The sequence below is a fragment of the Sceloporus undulatus genome, chromosome 2 (assembly GCF_019175285.1).
Source record: "Sceloporus undulatus isolate JIND9_A2432 ecotype Alabama chromosome 2, SceUnd_v1.1, whole genome shotgun sequence".
Classification (NCBI taxonomy): domain Eukaryota; kingdom Metazoa; phylum Chordata; class Lepidosauria; order Squamata; family Phrynosomatidae; genus Sceloporus; species Sceloporus undulatus.
Genome location: NC_056523.1, coordinates 188,780,395 through 188,807,852, shown reverse-complemented (window position 1 = coordinate 188,807,852; position 27,458 = coordinate 188,780,395). Strand labels below are relative to the sequence as shown.

The following is a 27,458-nucleotide window of genomic DNA, read 5'->3' as shown; positions in this document are numbered from 1 at the left end:
GGAGCCTTTTTAAAAAATACTTGAAACCAAGGGATGGTTACTTGTAGCCTGGACTTGTAGCCTCTCACTCACTTCCCCATCCAAGCCAGCTGCTTTGCTCCAGCACCTTGGCCAGCAACTACTCTCCCAACGCTGGAATCTCCACACAAATTCATTTTTTCATTTCTGACCACAATGGAGCTGACTAGAAGAAAGCAGTCTTCAAGGGGCAGGATTTGACCCAGTAACCATTGGGTGCTAAACCTTGAATTGATGTGGAGGCATGGAGTGTTATTGATGGACAGAAATTTCCAATTTCTCTCACTATGAGCTGGGCCACAGTCCCTTATTTTGCATTAATCCAACAAATGTTCTGCAGCCAAAATACACAAGATGGACATTCATTCCCGGGAAACACTAATCTAAAAATGGAGCAGACTCACATGGTGCTGTTTTGCTTTTTCTCTTTCTAGACAGTTCCGCTTTAACTTGCATGGTGCACTGCAGAAGATTCTGTAACACACTCTTAGGGGAGCAGTTCCCAAAATCAGATCTTAGAGGTCTTTGGAATATAACTCCCAGCCAATGTGGCTAGTGAAGTGGGATTTCCATAGTTACAGTCCAATGGTATTTTGAGGTTCTTCTACTAAGCCTTTTTTTTATATAAATACTGAAAAATTCTATGAACTTCCATAGAATCTGCAACAGTTGCTGATGCACAAAATCACTGCCTCAGGTCCAGAGCCTCTAGTTCATCTCCCCCAATAAAGGAAAAAATTGGAGGTAGTCACTCTTGAGGACATAGACATCAAATTCTGGTTTATTTGTTATTGACAGCTTATGTTGGTGTGGAGGAATATTGCCTAAGCATTCTCCTTTATGTCACTGAAAATATAAGAGACACTCAAAAAATGGAATATAATTAGATCTGAAAATCTATGGTGGGCTTGGAATATCTTCAGTGGGAGTCCCCCTAGTCATATTTACAGTCTCAGTTGCATGGCACAATTCCAATGGATGACATACTTGCAGGTGCAATGGCATGACAGCAAGTTAACCTACCTACATAGCACCTGACCAATTCTGGCTCAGTGGAGAGGTAAATCTAAAAGAGTGATCCAAGTATCCAAGTAACCACATAGTACAGTAAGAAAAAGAAGAAAAAAGAGCAGAATCTAAATTTAGATTACTTTTCTTCATCTGGCCCCAACACCAACCCTATCTTGGCAACTAAACCACCCAATATGGCAATGCTGATGAACCTCTGACTTGCTGAACATCTCAGGCATGGCAAACAATAAAGATTGTGGAAATTATAGGCCACATCTGACGAGCCAAAAGTTCCACACTTCTACAATGTGAAAATCCTCTTTCACTCATCTGTCAGCCTGCCCACCAGCCTCCCCAGTTCCCAAGCACTCACCCACATAATGCTCCACATCACGGACAGTGAATGAAGGTGAAGGAAGAGTCATGCCCAGCCCATCTTTCTTCAGGACAAGTATGGGCACACTGAAGCTGTTCTCCTCCAGGAACTCCACAGTCAGCTGGGCCCCACTTGGCTTTAGAATTACCTCATCCGCACTGGGGAAGCAGCATAAGGAAATCAAGTCAAAGGTACAAGTCTCCTCCAAATTTTGCAGCGGAGTATCAACCTCCCTCCGTGGGCAACCTCCTTTACCAGCAGCCAGGTTGGCTGGGTCTAACAGGAATTATAGGGCAAAATATCTGAAAAGCCAAAGGCTCTATGGACCATACTTGTAATCTTTATATAGTCTTCTGTTGCCTTTTAGTTTGTGGTTGTGATTAAGGACATTGCTTTCTTCTACATATACTTTGTTTAAAGAATTTATGCCTTATGGTACACCACCCTGGAATCCACAGGGTGAGGGGCAGCTTAGAAACATTTAGTTTATTATATACGCTCGTCTCTCCACACTTGCGGCTTTGAATTTGAATATTGCGGATTTGATTGTTCATGTATTTTATTAACATGTTCTCTCTAGGAATATCAAGGTCCCCCAGAGCGACACTATGGTCAACTTTAACCAAAAGTTGCACTGAAGGACCAGGGATTCCTAGAGAGAACACTCCACTAGGCAGTTGTAGCTCCTCCAGCGCAATTCTATGGTCAATGTTTGGCAGATTCATCACTTGCACTCCCAGCACAGTTTAATAAAGCTACACATAGTTCTAAAATGTAATAGAGCCAACATCTAGTATCCAATGTGAAATGTTATGTGTGTGGTCGAGGGAGGCTTCTTTTGTTTAGGACAACTTCTTTTTCTCCAGCCTCAGCCCTCACCACCTGCCCATTCTTTGGAGACTCTTTGTGAAGCTGCTTGTAAGGAGGGGCGGGGAGGGGTGAGCAGCTGTACAGAGATTCCCTAAAGAGCCACCTATTCCAGTGCTGAAAGAAAGGCAGAAAATAAAAAACAGACCAGTTTGTAGAACAAAGAAGGGCTTTTGTTCCAGAAATAACCTGTGCTCAAAAAGGTATCAGGCTGTTTAAGGAGCTGTTCTCTTGTCCTGCTCTGCACATTCTGCACTGTTTTTCATAGCTCAACAGACCACTGGCTTTCAATCTGTTTTAATAAACTTGGGAAAGTTACTTTCTAGGACTAGAATTCTCAGAATCCCCCAGCCAGTACAGTAACTTTTCCAAGCTCAGCAAATGTCTAAAAAGAAGTAACAGATCTACGACGTCCCAAACACGATCAGCTAAAAAATAAACACTAGTCTTGGTACAGCAAATTGTTAATACACCATGCTTTACTCTTGTGCCTGCCAAGTCCTTTGGGGACTTTCAATTCTTTCTTTTGGGAAGAAAACCGCATCTTCCTTCCACAAGAACCAGACACATATTCAGTTTAAAAAAATAGCATCCCATTAAAACAGGGCTGGGCAACTGTGGAGGAACCGGAGTCCAATTTCTTTTCCCATGCTGTTGTCTCCCACATGGGCTGCACTGTTGGACATTAGTACACTGACATCGCATCACTTCTGGCTGCCATTTTGACTGACTTTTGGCCGGGGATGGGTGGGTAGATTAGGGTAACTGGGGAAACAAACTATTGAACTTGTGGCTAGTTTTGAGCAGTTTTCAAGCAAAATATTGCCCCCAAAACAGTAGTGAAGAATTTATACTGGGTGGAGTGTGGGGACTTTAGGGGCCACACACTGGGTCTGAAGGTCTGCATGTGGCCCACATCCACACTTTCCACAGAGCTACTTTAAATCATGGGTGGGAAATATGCAGGTGCCCAAGCTATCATTTGGCTGTAACTCACATCAGCCTTAGCCAGCATGACCAACAGTAAGGCATGGTAGAAGTGGTAGTCCAGCAACAACTGGAAGACAACATGGTCCCCATTTTTGATCCAGAACAGGGCTGCTCTGGGAAGGAGGCATTTGCTTTAGGTAAGTGATGGGGATGGAGCACAAGAATCAATAACCCACCTCCCAAATGCCTGAATCATGTTTGAAAGGCTCCTGATGTTATGAATGCCTCATCTCATTAATATTACCCTATTCAGAATTGCTGAGTGAAGTAAGGCTCCACAGAGCCTGAAATTCCCTTCCAGGAATACCATCCTGGCCTCTCAGAGCAAGGACTTTACTCCTTCTGGAGACAAACCATCCTCCAATGTAGTCTTTAGCATGCCTCTCTGTTTTTCTTTAGTGACCCAAAGAACAGCAACTGTGATTCCCACCTTGGAAACGTCCTGCTGCGAAGCTCCTTGATGAACTGAGAACTACCAGTCTTCACTGTCTTGCCAACCTCTTTGTTCACAGACAACTCAGGATGTTTTGGGTTTCCCCGGCGCCGTTTCACTGAGGAGGAAAAAGGACGGAGGAATGAAGAACCAAAGGATGAAGGAAAAGGAAAAAGCTGAAAAACGTTAAACCTATTTAGTCAACAGCCCTGCACATGAGCAGAGCTATGCTACAAAAGAAGGGTCATAGTAAAGCATTAAAAACCAAAGAGCTTGGATCAGTGCCTTTTTGCTACAACCCCCAGATCCTTTAATCAGTATGATAACTGGCTAAGATGTCTGAGGGATTCAGGGACTTGTCATTCAAAAGCTAATTTTTGTAGTCTCTCAAAAACATACTGCATCTGACAAGCATCCATTCTAATCAGCAACTCAAATGAAAAGACCTCATGGAATGGATTCCTCCTAAGACTCTGAAGCTTGCAGTTAGCCTTCAAAGTACCAGCCTAAACTGGAGACACTCATCCTCTCAACACTATCAACACTGTACCTTTCCTTAACAGTAACATCCAGAGTAGAAGATCTATAGAAAATCTCAGCACTTCCTGAAATCTCTTTATGCCTATATTGATCAAAAACCAAGATGTGTTGCTATTGAATACTTGGCCATGCTTAGGCCATTGGCTCTATTTGCAAGACGTGTGCATACATTAAAAGGTTCTCTAGAGAGTAATGAAACCACAAAATATAGTACTGGTGGTTTGGGTTTTGGACTAGGGCCCTGAAGAGCAGGGCTCAAATCCCCACTCAACCATGAAAATCCACTGGGTGATCTTGGGCAAGTCACAGTATCTCAGCCTCAGAGGGAGGCAATGGCAAACCCCCTCTGAACAACTACTGCCAAGAAAATCCTGTGATAGGTTTGCCTTAAGAGTTGCTGTAAGTCAGAAACTATTTGGAGGTAAACAACAACAAAAGCATACCTGTTACTCAAAAGAGACTACTTTAAATACTAGCTAAATGCAAAACCCCCAGAACAAAGCAAAAACCAGAATTGTAGAGCTAAAGAGTGGCATAGGTGGGTAAGATGGGAAGCATGGATACTAGAAAAGAAGTTCACAAAGAGTAATGCAAAGCTTCTGCCCAATTTTAGTATACAATCTGTGCTTTCATGTTATGAAGCTTCTCTGACTATAAGGATTATGAACTTAAATTCTACATTCACAGGAATCCCAAAAATATAGATTTTGTGTTTTGTGTTCAGAGAGCAAATCACAAGCATGGCCAAGCAAGTTTACAGAAATGAGCAATACTTGCTTACATTCCATTACAAAACCCAGGAACAGTAAGCACCTCAGCAGGAACAGAACTTACTGACAGATGGTCCATGAAGAAGTTGGCAGTTGGGGCAGTGATACAAGTCAATGTCAGCTGCTGCATCCTCTTCTACTCCGACACAGCTTTTGAGGAAAGAAGACACTGTCATACTCTTGTTCAAGAAAAACCATTCCCAGAACCACCCATAGTTGTATGATAGCCCTGCAAAGGCCCAAAAATACCAGCCCTTATAACTCTGAGTTACTGAACTACAGTGAAGTTCAGAGTGCCTACCTTGTCTGCTCCATGTCTCAAGGAACAATGATACACTATGCTTAACATCTCACAGAATAGATGTCTATGCTAGAAGGGTCCCTTCTTTGACCCAGTCTAACTATGCAAATTTTTGATAATCTCCAAACCAAGCACACATCTTAATGATATGACGGAATTAAAGCCAAAAGAGCCATCAAAGCATAAAACACTCAGCAGTCCAATAGGCTTCTATTTTGCTTAAGACAAGACACCTTTCTCTGCTTTGGTAGTGATATTGCCTTTGTTTATTTTAATATCCCTTACAGATGACATTTCATATAGCTCTTCAGTAGGCTTTGCATGAGGTCACCACTACCTGGAGTAGACAATATTGGCTAGATGAACTCATGACTTGGCATAGTACTAATTTGTTGCAGGTTCATATGCTCCAGGGTAGAAAAACTCACTTCATTAATGTGCAGAAGGAAGTTGAGTGGATCTGAAACATGCAATGAAAATGGGACTCCTGGGTCTTGCATTCTACAGCTACTGCACCTGTTCATCCCTTATGTAGCAGTCACTAAGGCATAGGTGGGGAACATTTAACTCACTAGATGTTTTTGACTCCAATTGCTAGAACTCCCAGCATGGCCAATACTATGGATTACAGGAGTGTTAATCCAAAGATTCCCCACCCCAACATATGGTCTGCTACAATGGCACATCACATGTGTGTAAGGATGGATGATAGACAATACATTTCAGGCCTTGGCACTGCCAGAGTTTAAGATAAGGGTGGAGAACTTGTGGCCTCCCAGATATAGTTGGAAACTGGAACATGTAGACTGGGGCTAATGGGAATTAGAATATAACAATATCTGGAGGGCCACACGTTCTTTGGTTTAAGGCATGTCAGTTGTTTGGTAGGTGTTTACATGCCGTCTGCTGCTAGATTCGCATTTCTATCATCAGTGTCAGTTGCCCAATTCCATTCCTAACACTCACCCCAAGACTCTATATACATGCACAGCCTATCACTAAATACCTACTATTAAGGACTGAGACTGTGGTACTTTGCTGCTGAAATGTAAATTGAAAATGTACTTTGGACATATCATGAGAAGATGTGACTCACTAGAAAAACAATAATGCTTGGTAAGGCAGAAGACAATAAGGAAAGAAGACTACATTACAGGTGGATAGACTCAACCAAGGAAGCAACAGCCCTGAATTTGCAAGATCTGTGCAAGGTCACTGATGACAGGGTGACCTGGAGGTCTCTCAGTCACAGGGTCGCCATACGCTGAAGTTGACTTGATGGTAATTAACAACAATAACGATAAGCAAAAGGGAAGACCTATACACAGTATATAGTAAAGCAGGGGTAGGCAACCTTTTTGAGCCGGGGGCCGGGTTGCTGTCCCTCAGACAACTGGGGGGCCGAAGCCAAAAAATAAATAATTAAATAATTTAAAAAAAATTAAATATAAAAATAAACCAGGACAAATGTAGGACAACATTTTCAAATGGAGGACACTTTTTTTAAAAAAATGGAGGACATGCGAAAAAATTTGCTGATTTTTTAAAAAATGTTAATATAAATGCATGTTTCTGAGGCTTCTATAGACAATTGTCTCCCAAAGGCCCCGGCGGCAATCGGTGGCAGGACCAGGCTGGGGCCGGTCCCAAGGCCTCGCCGGGCCGCATCCGGCCCACGGGCCGCAGGTTGCCTACCCCTGTAAGTAAAGCCTTATTCAAAGCCTTCAGAGAAAATTGGACTGACCAATTTTTAAGACAGAATGTAGAGTTTTAATACTATGTGGATTTGTGTACCTTCAAGTCATTTCTGACTTCTGGCAATCCTAAGGTGAAACAATTATGGGGTTTTCTTGGCAGAATTTGTTCAGAGTGGATTTGCTTTTGCCTTCCTCTGAGGCTGAGAGTATGTGACTTGCCTAAGGTCACCCAGTATTTTCCCATGGTTGAGAGAGAAATCCAAAGCCTGCTCTCCCAGTGTCCTAGTCTTAGCACTCAAACCACTATACCACCCTGGCTGTCTCTGTTTGAGATGCACTCTGTGCAAAATTTTCACATGGCATTTTTGCACAGTAAACAGCGTATTATTCACAAAAAAATAATATTTCTGCACAAATGCTGTTGCCTGTGAAAAATAAGTGCAATTAAAAAAAACAAAACCTTGACACAACCCAGCTATAAAGCAAAAACCATTTCAGAACGATGGCCAGATTGTTCTGATCTTGCTGTGTGGAGCCCCCTAAGTTCAACCTACCACCTCCTTGACAGTAAGCAATTCAGATTGGTTACGGCTGCTGCTGCCACCCTCCAAAGGGGCACTGGCTCCTCACCTGCCGTGGAACCAGTCCTGGCAAACATCGCACTCGATCATGAAGCGTGTGACATCGTAGGGCAGGCGGCAGAGACAATACACAGGGACAGAGGCCATGGTGGCTGCCCCACGTTCGGGCAAAGGAAGGCTCCTCAGGAATCAGACGGTCCAGTGAAGCAAACTGGAGGAGCCGGTCATCCTTCTTGAGTCCGAAGTCAAGTCAGTTCCCCAGCTACTGGGGGGACCCCTAAATATTTCATCCACCTTTACTTTTGGCCCATCCACGTTGGTGCAAAAATAGTCGGGTTATTCTTTTAAAGTCTTTTGCGCCCACAGAAACAAGGGGTATCACCCCCAAAAACTGTCTCTTAAATCCCCCTCCCCCTAGATAACCTAAGCTTTTATAGGTTTCCCCCAAGATTATACAGTAGTACCCTCAAAACATACCTTAAAAAAGAAGGTTATGGTAACCTTAAAACATACTCTCGAAAAGAAGACTGTGATGCCCTCAAAACATACTCTAAAAAAGGTTATGGTAGCCTTAAAACATACTCTCAAGAGAAGAATATGATACCCTTAAAACACATTCTCAAAAGAGATTATGATCCCCTTAAAACCTATTCTCAGAAGAATAAGGTACCCCACCAAAAAAATACTCTCAAAACCAGACTATGATCCCCTCAAAACATACTCTCCAAAGAAGACCATGGTAAACTTAAAACATATTCTCCAAAGAATACGATCCCCTTAAAGCATACTCTCAAAATGGGACTATAGGGTAACCTTAAACCATACCCTGACAACCTCTGCTCTCCCCTTCCCCCAAAACAGATGCTGAGGAGTTTACAGTCCTGGAAACAAAGGAGTCATGGAGCAAGACCCCCAGGTTTTTGTTTCTGGGGGAGATCCCCAACGTCCCCCCCCTCTTCCTCTCTTTCAGGAGAGATTCCCAGCTTGTCCTCCAGCCTTCCTCTCAGCAAAGGCAATACCTTTGCTTTCGACCCTTAATCCCCAGCTAAGAGCACCCCCCCCTTTATTTCCCCCCTCGCCTCTCCCTTTCTATTTGCTCCTAGGAGTCTTGCTTTGCTCCAAATCAGGGCTCTCCCCTCCTCATCCTTCCATAGGCCTGCAGCGCTGCTGATTCACACGCCGGGTCCCGGAGCCCTCTGCCGGGAGGAAGCCTCTACTCCAGAGCGGGGATTGAGGCCTTGTCGGGGCAAAGCGGCTCCGTGGGCTTTTCCGCGGCGGGAGAGGCCTCTGCGGGGCCCAGGGTCCTGCTTTTCCCCCTCCAGCTCCTCCTCAGTAAAGTTTATTCAAAACAAGGGAAGGGAGAGGAAGAGAAGGAGGGGGGAGGGGAAGGAGGAGCCAGCCGCCATCTTAGGGGAGGCACGGAATGGAACGCTGAGGGCGCCATCTTGGGAGTGGCGGGAGGGAAGGCCCTGAGGAAGGGCTGGGGCGGCCATCTTGGAGAGGGAAGGAAAAAGACTTACTATATATATATATATATATATTTAATATATATATATTAAGTATATATAATATAATAAATTAGATATATAAAATATATAAATATAATGAATATAATAGATCATATATAAATATAATAAATTAGATATAAATATAATATATTTGAACATAATAATAATATAGAATCATTTATATAATATTATATATTTAATATATTATATATTATATATTACATATGATTATATATAATACATATAATATATATTATGTATATATTACATTTATTAATAATATAATATAATACATATAATAATGTGTATGTGTAAATTTACAGCGCTTTATAAAGGTTAATAATAATAATATATAAGTATATATATTATAAATATAATAATAAATATAATATGATAAATATAAATTATAATAATTTTTATAATAAATATTATTATATTATTAATATTATCATCTTCTTTCTTAATCTTTCTACTCTTAGTATGTAGAGAGATCTTGTAGCACCTTGGAGACTAAAGTCCAAAATACCCTGCAGAAGTACTATCTGAGACTGCTTTGACTGCCCTGCAGGCACAGTGCTAGGGAATCCTGGGAATTGTAGTTTATTGTAACACACGAGAGGTCTCTGACCGAGACTAAATGTCTCACAAAACTACAGTTCCCAGGATCCTCTAGCACTGAGCCAGGGCAGTTAAAGCAGTCTCAAACTGGATTATTTCTGCAGTGTGTTTTGGACCCAACTGAAAGAAAGAATAAATAAATAATCATAAATTTATAGTATAGTAAATAAGAAGAAGAAGAAGAAGAGAGAAGTTGGCAGCATGAGCTTCCCTAGACTTCACTCTACTTCCTCTGATGCATTTAGTGCAGCGTGAAGTGTCCTCCTCTTGACTTTTCCTAACTCTATGGTGGAAGCGTTGCGGTGTCTACGTAACGACGTCGCGGGCGCCGCCATGTTGAGAGTGGCCATGGCACCGCAGGCGCCATCTTAGAAGCGGCCAGGGGATTATTTCACCGGACGTTGGCGTGTCTTGTCCTTCCGGTGCCCCTTGAGGGAAAAGATACTGTACTCTTGAGCAGTGGTCCCCAAACTATGCTCTTTAAGGGATTTTGGACTTCAGCTCCCAGAATCCCAGGCTGTTGGCCAACGTGGCTGAGGCTTCTGGGAGATGAAGTCCAAAGTCTCTTAAAGGGCACAGTTTGAGGACCACTGCTCTTGAGGATCTGCCTTTCCCATCTATACAGGATTCTAAGAACTCTAGTGAATAAAGTGAATTTCCTCTGCTTTGCCGAGTTGTTTCTCTCTCTCTCCTTGGTTGCAATCCTGGATCCATGGCTCCATCCGCACCGCTGAAATAATGCACTTTAACATCGCTTTAACTACTGTAGCTCAATTCTATGGATCCCTGGGATTTGTAGTTCGTTGTGGCACCACTGCCATGGCTCAATGTGACGCATCTGTGGGATTTGTAGTTCGTTGCAGCACCATCTTGACTCAATGCAATAATTCCCTGGGATTTGCAGTTCATTGCAGCATCATCTTGGCTCAGTGCTGTTGATCCCTGGGGTTTATAGTTTGTTGTGGCACCACTGACATGACCTAAATGCTATGGATCCCTTCGATACGTAGTTCGCTGTGGTACCACTGTCTTGGCCCAAACGCTATGTATCCCTGGGATTTGTAGTTTGTTGCAGCACCATCTTTCCTCAGTGCTATGGATCACTAGGATCTGTACTTTGTTGTGGCACCACTGTCTTGGCCCAATGTGATGCATCTCTGGGATTTGTAGTTCATCACAGCCACCATCTTGGCTGTGGGTCCCTGGGATTTGTAGTTTCTTATGGCACTGCTGCTGTGACCTAAATGCTATGGATCCCCAGGATTTGTAGTTTGTTGTAGCACTGCTGTCTTGGCTCAAATGCTATAGATCCCTGGGATTTGTACTTTGTTGTGGCTCCAAAGGTCTCTGACAGAGAAGGCTACATGTCTCACAAAACTACAAATCCCCAGGATTCCATAGGAGGGAGCCATGGCAGTTAAAGCGGTGTCAAACGATTATTTCTGCAGTGTAAGCACAGCCCAAGTCCTTGGGAATCAGTCCTCTTGGACACACTTGCAACTGAATCTGGCTGCAGTTGAGCCGCTCCTTACCCGAGAGTAACCCCTTTTAACTCAATGGGATTTCTGAGTGGATGGCAAATTAAAGGAAAGATATTTTTGAAAATGCATAAGTAATTTCTTTGGGACAGAAACCACCTTTTGTTCTGAAATAGTGCCTGTAAGTGTGTCTGTTGTCACTGTATGCCTTCAAGTAGTTTTTTAGTCATTTAATAATAGTCATTTGCTTCTTTTGGCCGTCAGCCTCATTCTAACTCCTCAACCCATTCCTCTGGTCACTGTCTCGACCTAATTCTTGCAGCTAAGTGCATCATTTCCGACTACCTGGCATCTGATTTTCCATTGTCTGACCACCACTTAATTTCTTTTACTCTTACCTATATCCCACCTCCTCGTCGTACTGTCCAGCGCCATTTCTACAACCTTCAGTCTGTTAACTCTGACCATCTCAGTCAGACTTTGAATTCATCTCTCTCTTCTCTTGATCTTGGGGACTCTGCTGATTCAGCAATGTCTTCATTTAATTCCACTCTTTCTTCAACTCTTGACAGCTTTGCTCCTGTATCTGTATGTGTGTCTTCCCCCATGACTAGGCCTCAGCCCTGGCTCACTCCCACTATCAGGTACCTCCGGTCCTGCTCTCGAGCGGCTGAACGTCTTTGGAAAAAGTCTAGAGAACCGGCCGATCTCATTCATTATAAATTCATCCTTCTTTCTTTTTCACGCGCTCTGTCTATGGCAAAACAGAACTATCTTAAATTGCTGATCTGCGCTAATGAGAGGCATCCGCAGCATTTGTTCTCCTGCTTCAATACTACTCAAACCTTCCTCTCCTCCTGTCTTCTCATCATTTTCCCCCACTGACTTTGCCAACTACTTCATCACTAAAGTCAGTACTATTCGATCTGAAATAGTTCCTCCCGACTTGCCCCCTACCACTAACCTCCTGGTACCTTCTACTGATAAACTCTCTGTGTTTCCCCCTGTTTCTCTGGATGAACTCTCTAAGCTGCTAAATTCTTCCAAACCAACTACCTGTTCTCTTGATCCTATTCCCTCCCGTCTCCTAATCTCTATAGCCCCTTCTCTTCTGCCCTCGCTCCTCTATATCTTTAATCTCTCTCTCTCTTTGGGTTCCTTCCCTTCTGACTTCAAACATGCTCTCGTTTCCCCAATTCTGAAGAAACCCTCTCTCTCGACCCCTCTTCTTTGTCTAGCTATCGTCCAATTTCTCTTCTTCCTTTTCTTTCTAAGGTCCTAGAACGGGTCATTTATTCTCGCTGTATTAAGTTTCTTGAAGCCAACTCCATCCTAGACCCCTTCCAATCTGGCTTCCGCCCACGGCACTCTACAGAGACAGCCCTCACCAAGATCTCAAATGATCTCTTGCGGGCCAAGGCAAACGGCCTCTACTCTATTCTCATTCTTCTCGATTTGTCTGCAGCCTTTGACACTGTTGATCACTGTCTCCTGGTTGATTTACTCTCTGACCTTGGGTTCGCCGACTCTGCTCTCGACTGGTTTAAATCTTACTTGTCAGATAGATCTTTTGCAGTGGTCACGGGTGGTCAGACTTCATCCTCTGTTCCGCTATCTGTTGGAGTTCCCCAGGGCTCTGTCTTGGGTCCCCTTCTGTTCTCTCTATACACACTGTCTCTAGGTAAACTCATCAGTTCTTTTGGTTTCTCCTATCATTTGTATGCCGACGACACTCAGCTGTATCTCTCCACCCCTGACCTTTTGACGGGGCTTGAACAGCAAGTTTCTTCTTGTCTGACTGCCATCTCTCAGTGGATGCGGCTTCGGCGCTTGAAGCTCAACATGTCTAAGACTGAGCTTCTCGTCTTTCCACCTAAACCCACCCTTCACTATTCCTTTTCTGTTTCTGTCGACGACACTTCTATTCAATCGGTTCATCAAGCCCGCAGTCTTGGCTTCATTTTTGACTCTTCTCTGTCATTTATTCCCCAGATCCAGGCCACCGCCAAGACCTGTAGATTCTTTCTCCACAACATTGCCAAGATCCGTCCATTCCTCTCAATCTCTACTGCCAAGATTCTAGTCCATGCCCTAGTGGTTTCGCGACTAGATTATTGTAACCTCCTTCTAACAGGGCTTCCTCTTTCACACCTCCATCCTTTAATATCTGTCCAGTATTCAGCTGCCCGTATTGTCACATCCGCTCGCCGCTTTGACCATGTTTCTCCTCTTTTATCCTCCCTTCATTGGCTCCCCTTCCCCTTTCGTATCCGGTACAAGCTTTTGTTACTGACTTTCAAAGCCCTCCATGGGTTGGCCCCTCCTTACTTATCTGACCTTCTTTCTCCTTACATTCCTACTCGCACCCTCCGCTCTGGTAGTCAGGGTCTCCTGTCACAATGTAGGACTACCACTGCCCCCTCCCGAATTCATCCCTTCTCGCTTGCTGCCCCTTACTCCTGGAACCTTCTTCCCCCACATGCACACCTCATCACTTCTCTACCCAGTTTCAAAACTGAATTAAAGACTATATTGTTTAGAGAAGCATTCCCAGAGGCTAGCCCCTCTCTGACCCAGGAAGCCTCCTTTTAACCATTAATTAAGAAGCCAAGCCCTTCCTCCAGTCCATCTGCCTTGGTCCAGGCCTCGGAGGTGGAGAAGATCTGCTGGACCTGATCCTATTCCCCACCACCACTCCCTTCTCCTTTTGTGTCGTGTCTTTTAGATTGTAAGCCTGAGGGCAGGGAACCGTCTGACTAAAAAATTTATGTACAGCGCTGTGTAAATTTACAGCGCTTTATAAATAAAGGTTAATAATAATAATAATAATAATAATAATAATAATAGAATTTTACTTACTTATTTAGAGTATTTATGTCCCGCTCTTCAGCCACAAAGACTCTCAAAAGCAGTTTCCAAATTGTTAATTTGAGAGCTCCCTGTCCTCAGGTTTACGATGTAAGCATGCATTTACACTGTGAAAATAATGCAGTTTGATACCACTTTAACTGCCATGGCTCCATTCTACAGATCTGAAGTGCACCAGCACTCTTTGGCAGAGAAGGCTAAAGGGCTTGTAAAACTACACATCTCAGGATCCCATGGGATGGAGCGACAGCACTTAAAATAATAAGAATGGCGTATCATTCCAAATATTTTTTGGACTGCATGAAAAACACTTTAGGAAGAGTAACTGTTTTACTAGTTGTTTCATAGAGCATGAGTTGGTATGAAGATTGAGGAAAGGGACTACTGGTTAGAGGTAAGCTGGCAACTTATTCCCAGGCTTCCATATATCCCAGGCATGTGACTCTGCTGAGAAATGTTCCTCACAGCTCTGGCTCAGATCAAGACACTGCCTTGGCTGTTAGAGGAGCACCTTCAGGATCATAGGAGGCACACGTCATAAACTATTGCAGTTAAAATTTATTTTGTCTGGTAGCTCTGTTGTCATCTCACAGAGAAGAAGGGGCTGAGACTTCTAGTTCATACAAGAATTGGCTGAGTCTAAACTGAAGTTAGGTTTGGTGCAAAACATATCCCGATTTGCATAGGTGTACGTGAAGCATTATTAAAGCTGGATCCCACCCACAGCATGTTTAAAAGGATCTATTCTGCACAATTTTTCTCCTAATCATAGAATCATAGAGTTGGTAGAGACTGCAAAGGTCATCCAGTCCAACCCCATTCTGCCATGCAGGAAATCACAATCAAAGCATCCCCAACAGATGGCCATCCAGCCTCTGTTTTAAGACCTCTAAAGAAGGAGACCACTACCTTCTGAGGAAGGAGTGTGTTCCACAGCCCTTGTTGTCAGGAAGTTCCTCCTAATGTTGAGGTGGGATCTCTTTTCCGGTAGCTTGCATCCATTGTTCCAGGTCCTGTTCTTTGAAGCAGCAGAAAACAAGCTTGCTCCCTCCTCAATACTCCCTTCAAGTATTTAAACAGGGCTATCATATCACCTCTTAACCTTCTCTTCTCCAGGCTAAACATCCCCAGCTCCCTGAGTTGTTCCTCATAGGGCATGGTTTCCAGACCCTTCACCATTTTGGTCGCCCTCCTTTGGACATGCTCCAGTTTCTCCACATCCTTTTTGAATTGTGGTGCCCAGAATATTCCAGGTGGGGCGTAACCAGAGATGAATAGAATGGCACTATTACTTCCCTTGATCTAGATACTATACTTCTACTGATACAGCCTAAAATCGCATTGGCCTTGTTAGCTGCCGCATCGCACTGTTGACTCATGTTCAACTTGTGGTCTACTTGGACTCTTAGATCCCTTTCACATGTAGTCTCGTTCATCCAGGTGTTCCCCATCCTATATCTGTGCTCTTTATTTTTCCGCCCTAAGTGCAGTACCTTACATTTCTCCCTGTTGAGGTAGGAGCAAGTAGCATTGAGATTTGCCCTGTGACCAGTAATGCCCACCACTGGCTTCTGAGTGGGCCCTGGCCACTCATTTTCAAAGGCATCTTCACATCCATGACAGCTGGAATCTTATTTTAAACTGGGGGGGGGGGGGGGGTTGGAATTTTTAACGAAGCTGACTTTTCATCCATACATTGCTCTCCCCTGCCTTTCTGTGAAAGTCCAAGGGATCTTTTGTACATCAGACTCTGACCCTTTACAGAACTCAACAGGAGACATTTTTTTTACTAAAAGAATAGACTTTATTAAGCACTGTAAGTCTCTCTCCATCATCAATAGATGAACAACGTGCCAAGATGCCACCAGCAAAAAACATTCCCAAAAGACACCCAAGCTTTCTGATTGCAAACCTACTGCGAGTTTCCCCTGATTTAGAGCAACCTGTCCAAACTTACACTGATTAAAAAAACCCAACAACCTATGGAGCTTGTTGTGGGGTGCGAGGATCGGGGAGATGGGGACTGGATTATCAAGGTTGGGTCGGGGTAGTAAAGAGAACATTTATCCATCCACTAAGAGCAGGTGTTAATACCATAAAAAGAAAAATAATAACCTTTTAAAAAAGGAAGAAGGGAAGAATGAATTTCTCATCACCTTCCCATTTAAATAAAGCATGAGCTTGCAATTGACAGGGGATCACTAACAAGAAAAATAAATCAGATTTACTCCATTCGGCAAAAAGATTGGATCGTATGTTTGTTTCTTTAAAGCTAAAATCTCAAGCTAAACATCTTTAATAGTGGTGGTGGGGAGATAGATATAGATAGATATATATATATACGGTAAAATGCAACTTCAAGGTTACTCGAGAAGGGTGTGTGAGGGGAAAGACTGGCTTAAAAGAACAACTGAGATTGAAGTTTTTTACTTTTAAAATCTTACTAGGCGTTTAGTTACTATCAACAAAGCATCTACCAAAATACAAGAGCAATGGTTATAGTCAGAAAAAGTGTACATCCCATCTGAGAGGGTAATATTATAGACAGATAAGGTGCATTTGGGAAGAAGGGGTCTTTCAAAATTGAAAAGGAAAAAAAATCTAATTTTAAAATGAACTAGGACATGAGCAACAGTGTCTGACCTTTAAGCAATGACCAGTAAATAGCAATTAAAGACTGGAAGATTTCTAATAACCAAGTGTGTGTTCATTAGGTTTCTTTTCAACATTAAAAATGGACTTCGGAAATAATCAGCACAAGATAAAACCAGAACAGAAGAAATTGTGAGGGGGAAATGAAAATTAAAAATAGACCATGCATATTCAGTAAAATACATGTCAGGTACGTCAGCTACTATAATGATTCAACCTCTGCGGTTAAATTGCTGCTAACTAGATTAAAAATTAAAAAAAGAGAGAACGCATTGTAGTTTTCTTAGGATTCTTATAGCCTGATCCTAACCATGTTTACTTAGAAGCAAGTCCCGCTATTTCAGCGGAGCTCACAGCCAAGTAAGTATGCTCTATCTGCAGCCTAGGTTCCTTTGAAAGTTGAGTGACAAGGGAGGGAAAGGTGGTCCTTTGCCTTAACTGGCTTCTCAGTGGCACTGCGGCCTTGTCACAGGCTCTAGTGTATACATAGAAATGATGTGTGGACTGGGATACCCCCATTCCTCTCCACAATAATTCAGGTCCCTGTCGCAACATTTGTCTGTGACTTTCCCCCAGGGATCTAAGGGTTCACTTTTTTGCTTCTGAATCCAAGAAAAAGTGGAATTCGAAATCACACCAGAAAATGGTTTAAAAGCTGCCCCTGGAGAGGTCGAGTAGCCTTTTCTAGTGTATATATACATATTGCAAGTACGTTTGGACTTCTGTGTTTCTCAAGAAGTTCTGGTTAAACTGACTAGTAGCCACAGCTTATGAACTGCTAGCCAGCCATATCCTGTATTACTGACTCAAGACGGGATGAAAGATTCCAAAGAGATACGCAGGGATTATTGGTCAGCAAGTTGGTTTTAAACCCCCTCCCCCCGCAGAATCACAAAACTAGATAGGAAGCAAGCCAACATCCCATGTTATGACTGTATGGATTGAATCCTTAGGAAGGTTGTTGGACTTCAAGAAACATGCTTAGAGAACCTGGAACTGGTGTCTAGTGCCAGAAGTTTAAAGGTATGGTTTTCTTTTAACTTTGGTACCAGTTGAACTGGTACCAAAGAAGGAACCTTCCTTCATCTGAGTGGGAGCAAATCTGAACTCAATGTATTTTGAATATATTCTACTATGATAGGAAAAACCTTTCTGGTAGGCATTTAAAGTCCACAGTACATGATGAGGGATCAAAAAACCCTCACCAGATCACTTCAGTTAAAACTCTCAGCCCCAAAGTGAATAGCACAGCAATAAATCATAACAAAACATGATCTCTCAACTACTGGTGCAAACACACCATTGGGATCAAATGCCCAGAATGTGCCGTGCAGATCAAGTGACTTTAAAAGAAAGGTCCTAATTGTTATCACCCAGGAGCCAGGGAGTCTAGCCTTAGTATCACAGAGGCAGAATGAAAAGTGAGAACGCCTCAAGAGCGTCACTCTCAACAAGACTTGGGAACATCATTCAGGAGCATCTTGAAATGCTTATATATGTCAGGAAATGTGATGCTCAGATGGAGTACCACAGTGTCACCACCATTTTATTTCCCAAACGGAAGCCATGCATCCAAGCCACTTCAAAGTCTGCCAAGCATTTTGCAGAAATATTTTTGCACTTGTTCTTCCTCTTCCAAAGAGCGGCCTCCTTGTGCTAGATGCTAAACTAGGTTAGAATTCCTTAATTTTACAAGTGTCCTGTACTGCTAAGGCGACAGCTATCTGGACATACAGGGAAAAGGCATACCCTTGATTTCTCTGCCATGTTTCTCTGGATCATAACCAAACTTAATATCAACAGTTGTCATGGTCTTCCTCCTCCTGTGTGGTAAACCAATCTAAAACCAATTTCAGTTACACATCTGAAATTTCCAGAACAAATTATGAGTCAGAATTTGGGTTGGAGGGCTACCTTAGATACATTCTGAATCTAAACCTTTCACTTCCAGAGCCTATGTAGCCCACATTCAGGAACCACCAAATTCTAACATCACATGAGGATCATCTGAGTTTTAATATCCGCTACAAAAATTAAATTAAAAAAAGCTAAGAGTTTCAACCATATATGTGATAATCAGAATTTCATTTTGTGGGGCAGTGGGGTGGGGAAATGAGCATTGAAAAATAGTTATAGCTTTGCACAGCTATTCATGGCATTATACTATCAGCGCTGACTTTTGATTTCCAACCCTAAAAGCAAAAGTATTTCTGATATTAGCATGAGGTTTCAAAAACCTCTTTTATCAGCTGCTGTAAATACAAGTGACATCATAGAACTGACTGGCGATGGGGCAATTAGCACTGTTTTGCTGCTAGGTAGATGTGACAATATAAAGAGCCTGATTTCAGTAGTTGAGAAACATGCTTCCCAATGCCAGCCCAGCACTCTTGATCAGCAATTCTGGCTATAAGTCTATGTGTTTTAATACAGCAAACAAGTCTTCTCTTCCTTGAAGCTCTTAAGAGCCCAGCCAGACTTTTCTCAGCTTTCACCTGACAGATTTGAAATGGAATAGGAGATCCATTTTAATGTTTCCAAAACTACCCTGGACATCTCAATTAGACCTTAATCTAAATTGAATCTTTGCATCAAAACAAACGAAGCCTTGGAATCAAATATTATGCATGACAAAAGTGGGTGGCATAGCTTGGGAGAGAGGTCTTTGCTCAATGACCTCTGATAACAAGAAGCCCACCAGATCTCTTGAGGACATGCATCATCATTTCTCATTAGGGCTCTCGCACCATGGAGCAATGTGTCTCACATCCAAAGTAACTTTTACATTTGGTCATGTCAGCAAGTGTGTAAATATTATGCAATAAGATGGGGCCTTAAGGTTATTACAGTGAAATTCAAAAATAAAACATATTTAGAAGTCCAAAAATATGCAGGCAGAGGCCTTGTCATTTGGACCCATGTCTTACCGTTTTCATCCATATCTTTGGTGCAATGCTGGGCTTAAAATTGAAAGCCCTCAGGAATTCATATCCTCACCAACAACAACATAGAGGTTTATTAACATTCCACTGAGAGATTTTAAAGATGCAAAATACCTGCTACTTTTTGAGCTCAGCAAAAGTTGAGCAATTCCCAATAAAATCACATCTATTTTTGAAAAGCTATTGCTATCAATTGAGGGAAAAGTATCTGGGATGTTTGTCCTGGGGTTTCAGAATGAAGTTACTTCAATCTTCCGAGTTTTCTGTAGTGCCAAAAACAGGACTCTGTATATTTTGAGTTAGAAAAAAAATCAATTTCACAGTCTTCAAACACTGAATTCTGACACTTGTATCCAGTATGTAAAGGATACATATTTGCACACCTTTATTTTGCATAATTTGTTTAAACCCAGATTTTTCTTGATTTGAATGGTCACTGAATGGAGTATAAATTCTACCCTAACACTACAAATGTGATTCAACCAACCCACTGGCATTTTAAAATTTTCATCTAGGCACATCCCATACTTTGAGAAATGCATTTATAACCACAAAGATTAAAAAGTTTGAAAGGGAAGAAGTTGGAATTATGAAGCAGCTGAATGTAACCTGTAGTGCTACAGTCTGTACATCTGCAGAATCACAAAGTACACAAACCTAGTTTCTGTGCCCCATTCAGATTAATCTCTCCATTTCCTATATCAATACCTTGCCTGGCCATATTGTTAAGGAAAAAATAAATTAATAAAAAGATCGGATCCAGTTGCAATGGATTCCGTTTCTCAAGCACTGGAAATATGTATGAGAAAATTAATACAAGAGAAGACTGAGAAACAGCTCTAACTGCTCCCCTCCCCATGTGATATTGTAGCGATATGCCTTTGTGTTAGCAAACCTGGGTTGCAACAAACCCAAGCAAGCCGGCGTCTTCAAATTCTGGGATACAACCTCAGAACTTGCAATGGTTACGTTGCTTGGAAATTTTGTTACTGGCACAAAGAGGAAGTAGTCCTTCCCCTCCAAAGGATACTGTCAAAAGTGGCAGAAGCACCCCCAGAGACAAGGGGTGTTGAATCCCTCCTCCCTGGAACACCTTTTAAAGATGCCAATTCACTTCCCAGACATTATTGGGAATCCAAGGAAAAGGTTAAGCAGTGTCCTGTTTGCTTAACAGAAGTATCATCAAGTCACAGTGATTTATATATACCCTTCCCACCCGTAACCCTGGGAATAAAGTGGGTGTCTCTTATCACCAAATCACTCCCACTCAGAGCCGAGTTTGTGACAGAGGGCACAGTCAGAATTTAAAACAGTTACTCCTTCCGCATTAGCTCCCCAAGAAGGTTGGTTTAAGTCATCTGAAGTGGAAGCTAGGATGTTTTCTGAAAAAGCCCAATTCCAAAACTATTGGTGTGAAGTTTTAAGTTCTGCCTTGTCCTCCACCCAAGATACCCAAGACATAGCACCCGAGACCATAAAAAAGGATGCATTTGCCTCACCTGGTCTGTGTTTTCTTTATGAAGAGATCCACAATTTGAACACCCTACCTTTGCTTCTAGATGCTTCCCCACCAGACACATCCTTTCTAGGTATTTCTAATTATATGTTTCTAAAAATTGGGAAGAATTTACTTTGCTTGTGACTAAAGCAGTCAACATGCTCAAGACCCTCATTCCTGGCTTCTCTTACCTAGGGAAACGTTCAGTGCCAATGAGAGAGAAAATTGCTTGTGTGTCAGGTATTGCTGAGCTCCCTACATTTTACTTAGTTCAATATTTTGCAGCCTCACCATTTATAAATGAGGCAACAGCATTAGCAAATGTAAGTGCTTACGGTCATTGGGGCCAACCTGCAGTGCCTGGCCTGACTTCATGCAAACCTCAGCCTCATTCTAAAAAACCCTCTGCAAGCTATCAGTTCACACCTGTGCCAAAGGCATGTCTTTCCCTTGGCAGTCTGCTTGCTGAGGACAGGGAAAAGGGAATGGCATGCAGTTTCAAACTATGCCACCCTCTGTTGGGGAAAGTCAATCCTCAACAGAAGTGGACTCTCCATCCTGCTTAAAGGACATTTTAACTGCCATTCTATAATCACAGTTAACAATTAAGAGACTGGATAAGGAGTGAATACACCTCCCTGGCTTGCTCCACAGCAATTTAAATTCAAGAATATAGGATCCCTGGTTGCATCCATTCTTCCTAGCTTAACCAACTATAGCTCTTTCTCCTGAAAATAGATTTGTACTATGACTGCTTATCTTGTGACAGTGAATTGCATACACTTCTTACATACTGTTATGGAGTTTCTTTAGTCGTCAGAGGTGGAACCAACCAACTTGATATTTTTCTAGGCATGTTTCAAGCACGTGTCTGGTGGAGGAAGCTGAAGGGAAAATACTCAGCTCACCAGAGAAGTGGCTAAAGAGGCAGAAGTTAAAACCAAAGCACATTTGAGAATGGTGTGATTTTTCTGAGAATCTAGCCATCCAGTATTCTGAGGCATGTGCCATGGAGAATTTAAGTAATATGCACAGCAAAACTGCATACTTGGGCACAGCTGGAAAATTAGTTTGAAGCTTTCTTTTTAAAACACTTGTATTCTTGCTCACCCTAACTTCCACTTCAATTTTACTCAATCCATCTCTTTGAAACCACCCGTTTTGCCTGCCTGTGGGCAAATGTACTCTGTGTTAAAAAGAAGCAATTTCAGTACACAGACATCTTTGTGCTTTCTTTAAAATATTTAAATCATCTACCAGATTTTTTGACATTACTTGTTCAGCTTCTGAAATTCAAGGTTTCCATTTTCTCCTGAAGAGCTTCAAGGTTGCAGAGGGTAAGGATGGGAGCGAAAAGTTACAAAGAGAGTACAAAATCCAGAGTGGCAAGGAGCAGCAGCCAGGAGGACTGAAGAAAGAGGCATGCGGGGTGAGAAAATAACCCAAACATGCCCACCACCACCAGAGCTTAGAAAAATGACTTTTCTGTCCTATAGTTTTCAGAGCCCCACTCAATTAGTCTGGCCAGGAACTGACCAGGAACTGAGGAATGCTGGAAGTTCTAGTACAAAATCATGACATTCCTGAGCTGTGCCACTGAAAACTTTGACCAGCAACTTTCAGAAGCTATCCACCCTGGCTGCACGCACACTTCAGAAATAAACTAGTGTGACATGACTTTAACTACCTTGGCTCAATGCTATGGAATCCTGAGAACTGAAGTTTGTTGTGTCACCAGAGCTCTCTAAAAGAGAAGGCTAAATGTCTCATGAAACTACAGTTCCCAGAATGACCTACTGGTGTCAAACTGGATTAATTCTGCAGTGCGGGTGCAGATGCAGCTTCAAAAAAAAAAAAAAAGATTTCTTACAATTTTTAGCACTAAAATGATTATGGTTTGTTGATTTAAAGCTAATACCTGTTATTCCTAAGATGCCAAACTATTTATCAGATTCTATACTGTGTACTGAAGTGGCAGAGTACGCCCGGCACTGTGCGTAGAGAAGAATAACCCATCTTCAACTGAACAGCTTCAATTTCTTCTAGACACTCTTTCCAAGCACAAGAACTAGACTCCGAACCACCATCACCATCACCATCCACCAAGCTCTGGGTAGGACTGATCCTGTTTGTCTCCCCAACCCTCCCCTCCCCTCTTGCAAAGCGAATGGCAATATACTCACACCCATTTTCCAACCCCAACCATGTCCATTTGCTCACAGTCCTGGAAATGCAACAACAAGTGCTTGTCTGTTTTTAAGGATAAGAAGTTTTGTGTCTGATATTGAGAGACCTGCCACATGCAGCCCCAGCAGCCCTGTTTACAAGGCCATTGCTGGGAACCAATGAAGCAGGCCTTTAATTCATAAAACGCATAGCGCTTCGGAACGCAAGTTGTCTCCCGGGAACATTTTCAACCCTTCTGGGTTTGCCGCATTCATATTTATATATAGCTCTATTCATGTTATATATAAATATAATCTCTCTCTCTTTCATATACAATAAAAAGCACAGGCTGACCACTATACACGTTTTTGTGTATACTCTGCAACAGCTGTGCTACTCTCTCTCTCTCTTTGTCTTTTAAAAATCATTTTGTCTCCCTCGCTTGACTCCATACCATTAACACCATCCTCCAAAGCAACACAGCTATTTGGCCTGATGGTGGGGGAGTTGGCAAGAAATTAACAAGGCAGGCAGGAAAAATCTGCCCCACTTTAAAATAAAACCTTGCTGGCTTTTTTCCCCTTAAAAATATCCCCTTCCCCAAATTCAGAATTCTTGCCCCCCTAAAAATACTCCCCTCCCTACTATAAAATAAAAAAAAAATAAATCAAAAGTCAAATAAACTTAAAAAAGAAGAAAAATATGCTGCCTCCGTGGATCCGATTGGCACAATGGCAAATTCAAAGGGAAGAGTGCAAACAGCTGATGTGATCACATCCAGGATGGGATGAGAGCCCCACAGGCATTCCCCTTAAACTCACACTGTGGAAATACATTTCCTGCTGACAAGAGATCAGACCTCACATCACACAAACTCTACAAAACATGCAGTGTGAGATATCAAGGAAGCTCCCCTCCTCCCCCCACTCCACTCTGCACAAAAGATCCCTCTGCCCCACAGCACTTGATAACCCTGGTTTTCCAAGGATTAGCTGAAATGCTGCATCTTTCCCCTCTCCCCTCCCTTGCTTGCAAAGTGGGGGAGACACCACCTCTTCTTTCTCCATCCCACCCCATTGCCAGCCAATCGGAGCCACAGTGGCTTCTATTCACTCCTCTTTCTGGAGAGCTTGGAAGGAAAGCTTGTTCTCCGAGCACCGTTCCGGGTCCCCACTTAGCGTCCCAAAGAAGGGATTATTGTTATTGCATGAGTCAGCGTCTCTGGCTAAGGCACAAGGTGATGTGGCTGAGGTGTACGCTCCAGCGCCGGAGTCCTCACCCACCACAGGGGTGGTGCCCCCATTCCCATTCACCTGGGACTGAGGACGGCTGCTACTGCTGCTGCCACCACCGCTGCTGCTACTGCTGTTGTTGTTGTTGAACTCAGGTGTCTTCGCAGGTCCCTCAGTAGAACCCTGCCAAATGTAAGACAACAGCTGTAACAAAAACAGGAAGGTGAACAACTGGATTGGCGGTAGCAGGCTGAATGGGGCAGAGTGAAGTTGCCATATGAGGCAGCTAACTTTGAGTCTGAAAGAAGGCTGCTCTGCCTCATACAGCAGAATGTCTTGGGCTGGCATTTGAGAGCCAGTGTGGTGTGGTAGTTTGAATGCTGGACAAGGACTTTGAAAGACTAGGGTATGAATCCCTGCTGAGGCATGGAAATGCACTGGGTGACACTGGGCAAACCATACTAATAAATCTTGCCAGGAAAATCCTATGATAGGATCACCCTAGGTCAGAGTTCCCCCATAGGCGCATAATAGCAACACAGTATCAGATATATTTCCACCACAAAGCTGCACACCTTCTGTACTGGGGATAAAAAGCCACTTCCTTCACAGAATTAACATTTAATAAATAATATAACAATAAAAGTTTTATTTTTATACCGCCCTTCTTACAATCAGGACGGTGCACAACATAGCAAACAAGTACAAATACAATACAATATACAATAAAAGAAAATAAATTAAAAATCTACATTAAAAACCCATTCTGGCCAGCTTGCCACTGCTGTCAGGGGGGGGGGGGGGGAGACTAACTGGAGCTTGTATCCGGGAATGCTAACTTGAACAGGAAGATCTTTAGTTCCTTCCTGAACTGGGCCAGGGAGGTGGCCGAGCGGAGCTCTATGGGCAGCGTATTCCAGAGGGTCGGGGCCGAGATGGTAAACGTCCTCCTCGATGTGGAGGCTAATCTTGCCCCTGGGACCCTCAGTAGCTGCTGCCCAGATGTTCTGAGTGTGCGAGGTGGATTGTATGGGGAGAGGCGGTCCTCTAGGTATCCTGGGCCCAAGCCATGTAGGGCTTTATAGGTTATAACCAACACCTTGTATTGCGCCCGGAAGCGAATAGGCAGCCAATGCAGATCTTTAAGTACAGGTGTTATATGACTGGCCCTGGGTATGCCAGTGACCAGTCTGGCTGCCATATTCTGTACCAGTTGTAGCTTCCGGGTATGGTACAAGGGTTGCCCCATGTAGAGCGCATTGCAGAAATCCAATCGAGAGGTTACCAGAGCATGTACTACCATTTCAAGGTCCCTCTGGCCCAGGTAGGGACGCAGCTGGCGAATAAGCCGAAGCTGATAACAGGTGCTCCTGACCGTCGCATCCACCTGAGATGTAAGGTGGAGCGACGAGTCAAGGAGCACCCCCAGACTGCGTACCGAGTCCTTTACGAGAAGCGTGATCCCGTTCAGGAGAGGTGGAACCACCACCATCCCCGGGCCAGGAGAACCTATCACGAGCACCTCCGTTTTCTCTGGATTCAGACTGAGTCGGTTTTCCCTCATCCAGGCCATTACTGACTCCGGGCATGCCACGACAGGAGAGATGCCATCCCCAGTCACTGCATCAGTCGGAGACATAGAGAAGACTATTTGGGTGTCATCAGCGTACTGATAACCCCGCACCCCATGTCTCCGGATGATCTCTCCCAGCGGTTTCATATAAATGTTAAAAAGCATGGGAGACAGAATGGCTCCTTGAGGGACCCCAGATGTAAGGGCCCTCTTATCGGAGCACACGTCTCCCAGCTGCACCATCTGGAACCTCCCAGAGAGGTAGGACCGGAACCACTGGAGCGCAGTGCCCCCGATTCCCACCTCTGCCAGGCGCTCCAGAAGGATACCATGGTCTATGGTATTGAAAGCCGCTGAGATGTCCAAGAGCACCAACAGGGACACGCTTCCCCTGTCGATGCCCAGACGGAGATCATCGACCAAGGCGACCATGGCCGTCTCAACCCCGTAACCCGCCCGAAAGCCAGTTTGAAATGGGTCCAGATAATCCATTTCATCCAAGATCGATTGAAGCTGGATTGCAACCGCCTTCTCGATCACCTTCCCCAAAAATGGCAATAGCGAGACTGGCCGATAATTGTTATGCATCAGGGGGTCGAGGGAGGGCTTTTTTAACAGCGGTTTTACAGTGGCCAATTTCAAGCTGGATGGAAATTGCCCATCCCTCAGAGATGTATTTATAATCCGGTGTAACATTGAAGTTACCACTGGTCCCCTCTGAGCCGCTAGCCATGAGGGACAGGGATCAAGGAAGCAGGTTGTCTTCCGAACGCTTCCAAGGATCTTGTCCACATCATCGGTACTAACCGACTCAAACTGATCCAGTTTAATAGAGTCCATGGAGGCTCTGGATACCTCTACCCTAGGTTCTGCCCTAATGCCGGTGTTAAGACCTTTGCTTATCCGAGAGGTTTTATCCGCGAAGAGGTTGTTAAATTGGTCACAGCAGGCCTTTGAAGGTTCAAGGATCTGGTTCAGGGCAGGAGGGAGCTGAGTTAGCTCCCTGACTACCCTGAACAACTGTGCTGGACGCGACTCCGCGGACGCGACACGAGCACCATAGAACGAGTTCTTAGCTGCTCGTATAGCCTTTCCATAGTCCTCCAAAAGGCGGTCTAGGAGAGCCTTGTCGGCTAAGTGTAGGTGTTTCCGCCAGCGGTGCTCTAGCCGTCGCAGAACCTGCTTCCTCGCCCGGAGATCTTCCGTATACCAGGGCTTACGTTTGGAAGCAGGCCTGAGAGGGCGCTTGGGAGCGATACTGTGTATAGCCCTAGAGAGACCGGTATTCCAAATACCAGTCAGGGCGTCAATAGAGTCGCCGTCATTTCCAACCATGTGC

The 27,458-nt window shown here is 43.6% G+C and overlaps 2 protein-coding genes across 4 annotated transcripts in view; both read right to left on the bottom strand.

Annotated features, from left to right (window-relative positions):
* PHF8 (PHD finger protein 8) overlaps window positions 1-8,952 on the bottom strand; it is a 34,283-nt gene extending 25,331 nt beyond the window's left edge. For both annotated transcript variants that reach the window (XM_042450995.1, XM_042450996.1), the window contains exons 1-4: window positions 7,634-8,952; window positions 5,070-5,155; window positions 3,693-3,813; window positions 1,403-1,563 (exon numbers count right to left, since the gene is read on the bottom strand). In XM_042450995.1, the coding sequence (XP_042306929.1) occupies window positions 1,403-1,563; window positions 3,693-3,813; window positions 5,070-5,155; window positions 7,634-7,731 (466 nt within the window). In that variant the 5' untranslated portion in view covers window positions 7,732-8,952. The remainder of the gene's footprint in view (window positions 1-1,402; window positions 1,564-3,692; window positions 3,814-5,069; window positions 5,156-7,633) is intronic.
* A 6,884-nt stretch (window positions 8,953-15,836) lies between these two features.
* FAM120C (family with sequence similarity 120C) overlaps window positions 15,837-27,458 on the bottom strand; it is a 46,684-nt gene continuing 35,062 nt past the window's right edge. Inside the window, exon 16 of one of the 2 annotated variants that reach the window (XM_042453505.1) lies at window positions 15,837-24,729. In XM_042453505.1, coding sequence (XP_042309439.1) covers window positions 24,424-24,729 — 306 coding nt within the window. In that variant the 3' untranslated portion in view covers window positions 15,837-24,423. The remainder of the gene's footprint in view (window positions 24,730-27,458) is intronic. The other variant, XR_006102340.1, reaches the window with a different exon arrangement.